The 8,236-nt window shown below is 44.4% G+C and overlaps 1 protein-coding gene across 2 annotated transcripts in view; it reads left to right on the plus strand.

Annotated features, from left to right (window-relative positions):
* The window catches only part of camk1da (calcium/calmodulin-dependent protein kinase 1Da), a 414,885-nt gene extending 411,794 nt beyond the window's left edge, over positions 1-3,091 (plus strand). For both annotated transcript variants that reach the window (XM_080207104.1, XM_080207105.1), the window contains exon 11: positions 1,170-3,091. In XM_080207104.1, coding sequence (XP_080063230.1) covers positions 1,170-1,297 — 128 coding nt within the window. In that variant the 3' untranslated portion in view covers positions 1,298-3,091. The remainder of the gene's footprint in view (positions 1-1,169) is intronic.
* Positions 3,092-8,236: the final 5,145 nt, after the last annotated feature.

Below are 8,236 nucleotides of genomic sequence, written 5' to 3' on the forward strand. Positions count from 1 at the left end.
CAGGCTTGATGGGCTGAATGGCCTCCTTTTGCATTGTAATGATTCTATGATTCTAGTAGTGAAAGGTTTGCTATGAGATGCAAAATTCTAACATTTGTTTCTATCTGACCTTTACCCCAGTTGATTTCATTTGTTTTATGTTATTAACAAATCATCTAATTCTGAAGATACATATTACAAAACACAAGAATCCATTTTAAAACTAATTCAATGCATGTGATACATTCCTTGTTTCTTTCAATAGGCAGAATTCTCTGCTCAAGTATCAGTTATGCATTAAGAAGTTTGTAGAGGCAGGAGAGTCCCAATTTGAATGATAATAATACTGACAAGCTCCTGTATAAAATAAATCTGCAGAGCACTTGAGGAATGGGTGGGGATAGCTAAATTCTCCTGCAGAGATCTGGCAGTGGCCTGAAGGGCTAAACGTTCTTTCTGTGATTCTCGGAATCATTTGTCACAATAAATTACTCCAGCAGTGGTCCAGATTTGCCCCGTGTAAAAGTTAAGCACAACAGCTTTGCAAAATTGTTGTTGGTTTTTAATTAGAATTCCGTCAACTTTATCCCATCATTGCACATTGGTTAGCACTGCTGCCTCACAGTGTCAGGGACTCAGGGTCGATTCCCGGCTTGGGTCACTGTCTGTGTGAAGTCTGCACATTTTTCCCCATGTCTGCGTGGGTTTCCTCTGGGTGCTCTGGTTTCCTCCCGCAGTCCAAAAGATGTGCTGATTAGGGTGCACTGGCCGTGGTAAATTCTCCCTCAGTGTATCCGAACAGGTACCAGAGTGTGGTGAATAGGGGATTTTCACACTAACGTCATTGCAGTGTTAATGTAAGCCTACTTGTGACATTAAGAAATAAATAGTAAACTAAACAGATTTGCCCTGTGTGAAAGTTAAGGAAGATAGCTTTGCAACATTGTTTTTGGTTTTTAATTAGAAGTTTCGTTCAACTTTATCCTGTTACTTTGGTGGATTTCTGCGGAGATAAATATCAGTGGCATCATTCGAAAAACTTATCAAGGATTTAATTTCTGAAGCTACAGTGTTTGGCTCAAAAAGCAAAGATTGTCAAAGTTAATCAGAATTGATTTAATTTTCACTGATCTCTGGAAGTTTATAATTGAATAATTGTTTTTTTTTCCACCTTGGTGTATTTCTTGTAGGTGTGTCTCCGTCTACTGCCTGTAGTATAGTGTCTGCAGTGTCTTCTCCCTCTGGCATATCCCCGGTAGGATCAGAAGGGAGGGCGAGATCTACTACCATCACCACAGTGCACACCGGGAGCAAATGACGAGCCCCATTTAACAAAATCAGAAGTGGGAAACAACATCACTGTGATGCATCCCAGAATTCAAGTGATTTCACCCTGCCATGTGCACTGAAGCCTAGAGGGATCCCAGGAAAGATTTTTAAAGGCCATATTTTATACTGTAACTCTTATACAATACATGTATCATAAACTGCATTGAATCACGTGCTGATGGATTTAACAGTATCTGGTGCTGTGCATATGAGTCTAGCAATGCTTTGTTTTGCCTTGTATGAATTTGAAATAATTTTCCCAATAACTGTGCAAAATGTTTCTCCAGAATAGTGACATTTCTCCAGTATGTGTGTTTTTCAAGGAATGAGACATTGACTGGACAGCACAATCCATTGCTTATTTATTGTGCTCTTGTTGCTTGTTTTATCTTACATGGTACTTATTTCTTTTATTCAATGCAGAGCCCCTTATACTGTAACATTGGGATAGACAGCAGTGAGCTGACAGAACCAGTAACAGAAATGCTGTGATATTAACCTATCGGGGTTTCAAATGTTATATATGAAAATATTCTTTTGTCCTAAAATGGGCAAGAACTTTTAACTATTCAGGGCTAGAATATAATGTCACCCTTGCTAACTCCGGCTTTAGTGAATGTCACTTGTTGTACATACAAAAAGTCACCTTTAATTGAATTTGTAGATTATCTGCCAATATTGCATTGTTATATCGCATCTTTTTAATCACATTTTTCTGCTTTCGGTTAATGTTTTTGTAGCAACATTCAGTACTTTGTCTGGGATAGACGAACCCTAACTTAATTAGATAGATAGATATATTGAAAAGTAAGGTACTACAAGGCTTAGTTGTGCCTTTCTCAAAGACTTCTTGTAGGCAGAAGGGTCATAGAAACTAGCTGAACAATTTTTACACCGCGTTTAAAAAATAAATATAGATACATTTAAAATACCCCTAAGGAAAGCATCGACCTGTTAAATCTAAATCTGTTTCAATTACTTCAGTATTTAAATAACACTTTTCAATTCCAGGACATTCCCTGAACCATGTGGCAGGATTCTTTGGCACGGGGTTTTATTTTTATACTTCTGGTGGGTCTGGAACGTTTTAAAATCTGTTTTAGCTTTTTTTTGGCTGACACCAAACGTGGTTATGAGATGACATCAGAGGCCGAAAACGACATATTCCTGTGAGTAGTTTATCTTAAGGGGACGTGGAGAAGCAGTTAATAATTTTGCTTTGAGAAAGCATGTAACTTAACAATATAGCCTCAAAATTTTAATGGTGAACATTGAAATGACTTTCCTCTGTCTACAATCTGATTAAATACGTTAACCTATAAAACATCCCCTAATATTGCCAAAAGGCTAACTATTTAACGTTAGAACATCAATATTTATCAGGAGTCCTTTACAATGGTTAGAACATTGCTGTTACACTGGTCACAGATTTCCCCCAAAGAAGGGTTATGGTAAATTTACCACTGATAGGTGTTAACTGAACAGACTTTAACCTCTTTGGTGTCTTTAATTTTGCTGGTGGAACATTAAGGCATCTAGTACTGCTGACCCAATGGTTAGTTGTGTTTCGAGAGATGAATCCATGATCACAGAGGCGTGGTGGTGCAGTGGTTAGCACTGCTGTCTCACAGCACCAGGGACCTTAGTTCGATCCTGGCTTTGGGTGACTGTCTGTGTGGAGTTTGCCTGCACATTCTACACCTGACTACATGGGTTTCCTCCCACAGTCCAAGGATGTGCAGGTTATGTGGATTGGCTCTGCTAAATTGTGCTTTTGTGGGGGGATTTTATAGCCTCATTTGTCCCAAAACTGTAAAATTTTACAGTTTTGGGACAAATGAGGCTATAAAATCCCCCCACAAAGGAGCAATTTAGCAGAGCCAATACTGCACTGCTGTCACTGTGTGTTTGCTGTGGATACACACTGCTGTCACGTGTGTCAGTGTTGGTTACACACTGCTGTCACGTGTGTCAGTGTTGGGTACACACTGCTGTCACATGTGTGTCAGTGTTGGATACACACTGCTGTCACGTGTGTCAGTGTTGGGTGCACGCTGCTGTCACGTGTGTCAGTGTTGGATACACACTGCTGTCACATGTGTGTCAGTGTTGGGTACACGCTGCTGACATGTGTGTCAGTGTTGGGTACACACTGCTGTCACATGTGTGTCAGTGTTGGGTACACACTGCTGACACGTGTGTCAGTGTTGGGTACACGCTGCTGTCACATGTGTGTCAGTGTTGGGTACATGCTGCTGTCACGTGTGTCAGTGTTGGGTACACGCTGCTGTCACGTGTGTCAGTGTTGGGTACACGCTGCTGTCACGTGTGTCAGTGTTGGGTACACGCTGCTGTCACGTGTGTCAGTGTTGGGTACACGCTGCTGTCACGTGTGTCAGTGTTGGGTACACGCTGCTGTCACGTGTGTCAGTGTTGGGTACACGCTGCTGTCACGTGTGTCAGTGTTGGGTACACGCTGCTGTCACGTGTGTCAGTGTTGGGTACACGCTGCTGTCACGTGTGTCAGTGTTGGGTACACGCTGCTGTCACGTGTGTCAGTGTTGGGTACACGCTGCTGTCACGTGTGTCAGTGTTGGGTACACGCTGCTGTCACGTGTGTCAGTGCTGGGTACACGCTGCTGTCACGTGTGTCAGTGTTGGGTACACGCTGCTGTCACGTGTGTCAGTGTTGGGTGCACGCTGCTGTCACGTGTGTCAGTGTTGGATACACGCTGCTGTCACATGTGTGTCAGTGTTGGGTACACGCTGCTGACACGTGTGTCAGTGTTGGGTACACACTGCTGTCACATGTGTGTCAGTGTTGGGTACACACTGCTGACACGTGTGTCAGTGTTGGGTACACACTGCTGACACGTGTGTCAGTGTTGGGTACACGCTGCTGTCACATGTGTGTCAGTGTTGGGTACACGCTGCTGTCACGTGTGTCAGTGTTGGGTACACGCTGCTGTCACGTGTGTCAGTGTTGGGTACACGCTGCTGTCACGTGTGTCAGTGTTGGGTACACGCTGCTGTCACGTGTGTCAGTGTTGGGTACACGCTGCTGTCACGTGTGTCAGTGTTGGGTACACGCTGCTGTCACGTGTGTCAGTGTTGGGTACACGCTGCTGTCACGTGTGTCAGTGTTGGGTACACGCTGCTGTCACGTGTGTCAGTGTTGGGTACACGCTGCTGTCACGTGTGTCAGTGTTGGGTACACACTGCTGTCACGTGTGTCAGTGTTGGGTACACACTGCTGACACGTGTGTCAGTGTTGGGTACACGCTGCTGACACGTGTGTCAGTGTTGGGTACACGCTGCTGTCACATGTGTGTCAGTGTTGGGTACACGCTGCTGTCACATGTGTGTCAGTGTTGGGTACACGCTGCTGTCACGTGTGTCAGTGTTGGGTACACGCTGCTGTCACGTGTGTCAGTGTTGGGTACACGCTGCTGTCACGTGTGTCAGTGTTGGGTACACGCTGCTGTCACGTGTGTCAGTGTTGGGTACACGCTGCTGTCACGTGTGTCAGTGTTGGGTACACGCTGCTGTCACGTGTGTCAGTGTTGGGTACACGCTGCTGTCACGTGTGTCAGTGTTGGGTACACGCTGCTGTCACGTGTGTCAGTGTTGGGTACACGCTGCTGTCACGTGTGTCAGTGTTGGGTGCACGCTGCTGTCACGTGTGTCAGTGTTGGATACACGCTGCTGTCACATGTGTGTCAGTGTTGGGTACACGCTGCTGACACGTGTGTCAGTGTTGGGTACACGCTGCTGTCACATGTGTGTCAGTGTTGGGTACACGCTGCTGACACGTGTGTCAGTGTTGGGTACACACTGCTGACACGTGTGTCAGTGTTGGGTACACACTGCTGACACGTGTGTCAGTGTTGGGTACACGCTGCTGTCACGTGTGTCAGTGTTGGGTACACGCTGCTGTCACGTGTGTCAGTGTTGGGTACACGCTGCTGTCACGTGTGTCAGTGTTGGGTACACGCTGCTGTCACGTGTGTCAGTGTTGGGTACACGCTGCTGTCACGTGTGTCAGTGTTGGGTACACGCTGCTGTCACGTGTGTCAGTGTTGGGTACACGCTGCTGTCACGTGTGTCAGTGTTGGGTACACGCTGCTGTCACTGTGTGTTTGCCTGCACAGTCTACACGTGACTACATGGGTTTCCTTTCACAGTCCAAGGATGTACATGTTAGGTAGATTAGCTCTGCTAAATTGCTCCTTTATGGGGGGATTTTAAGCCTTGCTTGTCCCAAAACTGTAAAATGGTGTGCCCCTAGCCCACTCCGATTCCCATAGTGAGTGGGATGGTAAAATTCCAGCCTTAGTGTCCAAAGGCTTGTGGGTTAGGTGGATTGGTCATGAGATGGTGGGGTGGGGATGGGGTGGACTATCTTTCTGATAGTTGGTGCAAACTCGATGGGCCGAATGGCGCCCTTCTGCACTGTAAGAATTCTATGGTTCTGTGCTGGACTGTTGTAAAGACACAACTGGTTCATCTTTAGGGAAAGGAAAGTTGTCCTTGCCTGGTGTGGTCTGTTTGTGACTCCAGATCCACAGTAACTCTTACCTACCTTGTGAAATGCCCTAAAAACCCCCATTATATTCAATAAGATGGTTCACCACCACTTTCCCAAAGACAGTGTTGGCCTTTCCTGTGAGAAAAGTCAGGAAAAGAAACCCCAATCCATCTATTTATTATTCATAAAGTGATGAACTTCCTGGCACTAATCCTCCATTTGCCTCTTATTGGTTGAACTATTTCCTTGCCCCCTCCCCTCACACTGTTGAATTTAAGGTAATGGTCTCTCTAGTATTCAGCTCCCAGTTGCCTCACTTCAGAAGATGTAAAGCCAAGTTTCTCCAGTTGAGCCTTTTGCCCTAATATTCTGACACTGGGGATTAACCTCATGGCTCGACTCTGGGATGTAAATGCCTCTTTTATGTCTTGATGACAAGAGCTCGGCCTCCAATGTGCTTGACCAGATCTATTTGAACATTATTTCCTCTGACATGTCTCATTCTGTTTTGGCTAGTTCACCATTCTATTGGCTTTGTTTATTGCTGGTCCCCAGTGGTTGGGTACGCTAAACATTGAGTGTACTTAAACCCTTCAATATCTTTCAACCCCATTCTTATTTTCATATCAGCCCATTTTTTTTCTCTTCCTGTGTGCGGTACTGCACACTTGTCTTTATTGTACTTAATCAGCCATTAATCTGCCAAACTACATATTTTGTCTAACTCATTTTATAATTCCCAAGTCACTTCTTCAGAAACAGCTGACCTGCCTATAGATTGCAATCCTCTGTAACTCTCTGAATTTGACCAGTTTGCATTGAGCAATTAAGAACAATGAAGGTCCAAGACTGATCTCTGGGACATCCAACTTGTTCTTTCTTGACCTATACCCTCTAACCATGACCCACCGCTGGGTATTTTTCAGCTAATTTCTTCTCTATTCTCAGGTTTGCTTGAATCTCCGTGGCATTAATCTTAAATTGTAGCATTTATGTAGAACTCCCTTCAATGGCACCTTTGAAGACATTCTACAATCGACTTAGAATAGAATCATAGAATCTCTACAGTGGAGGCCATTTGGGCCATCAAACCTGTACCAACAGCAATTCCATCCAGGCCCTATTCCCACAATCCCACATATTTACCCTGCTAATCCCCTGATACTTTGGAGCAATATAACTTGGCCAATCGACTTAACTCGTGCATCTTTGGACAGTGGGGGGCAACCGGAGCACCTGGAAGAAACCCACGCAGACACGGGGAGAACGTGCAAACTCCATCCAGAGTATAATCCAAGGTTGAAATTGAACCCGTGTCCCTGACGCTGTGAGGCAACAGTGCTAATTACTGTGCCACCGTGCTGCTCCAAAGAGATGGCACTTCCTAAAAAGAGCCGAGGAGTTATTCATACAGGAACATGGCTCCGAATCTAGACCGGCTCCTGTCTCCTTGGCTGGGATTGGGAAAGGAAAAATCATACTTTCTGGCATAATAGATTTGCCAGCATTAACCGGCGGGGGGGTGGGGAGAAACATCAGATGGATACACATCACAAATTGTCTGCACAAATTCATGGTCACAAAAAGGTTTCTTTACACTCAAACTTATCATTTGCTGGAAGGGTTCAAAATGCCAGATGGTATAATTTAATAACATAGGAAGCTAGCAGAAGAAAGGGAAATCAAGAGGAACTGTTTTTACACCAGGGTAATGTTCTTGTAAAATAAGTTACTCCAGAAGATCATTGAAGCAGATAGTATATATTGATTCAAGCAGCAATTTGAAGTGTAGCTGGAGGGGGAATAGACTGATAGATGAGGTGAGAAGCAGAGTGGGTGGGAATGAGAAATAGGTCTGCTTATTGAGGCTCTCATCTTGCATAAAAATTCTTCTGTTCTAACCTATTAGTGCAGTAATCATGTACTGTGATGTGACTGCCTTATAAATTCACCTTCAAGTCCCCTTAAAATAATCTGTTCTGACAGTTCGACACAGTAAAACATTGCCGACCTATAAGTTTCTTTAAACTCTTAGTTGAGTTGCAGACAGCCTCAGTACGGTGGAGTTGCCGGTTAGCCATTTTACCAAAATCTCCTGGGAAGCAACTTCCGGCTTTATCCATACAAAAGAGAATTCATACACGGATATGACACTTGGCTCCCCATTACATTTCAACTACCTATAGTATCTTATATGGCTGAAATCAGGCAGTGCACACTGTCAGTGTATTACCCAATTGCTATCTAATTTGAGAACTGATTCAGATTTAACTGTGAATTGAAGCCTGTGTGTGAATGCATGATGCACTGCATTGCATGAATGGATGGGGTAACCTACCCCTTCTTTAACCTGTTGACTTTATTTTTTTAAACCCGTTACAAAACCAAAGTGTTGAGAAG

This window comes from Carcharhinus amblyrhynchos, chromosome 19 (assembly GCF_965287045.1).
Source record: "Carcharhinus amblyrhynchos chromosome 19, sCarAmb.v2.hapA, whole genome shotgun sequence".
Classification (NCBI taxonomy): Eukaryota; Metazoa; Chordata; class Chondrichthyes; order Carcharhiniformes; family Carcharhinidae; genus Carcharhinus; species Carcharhinus amblyrhynchos.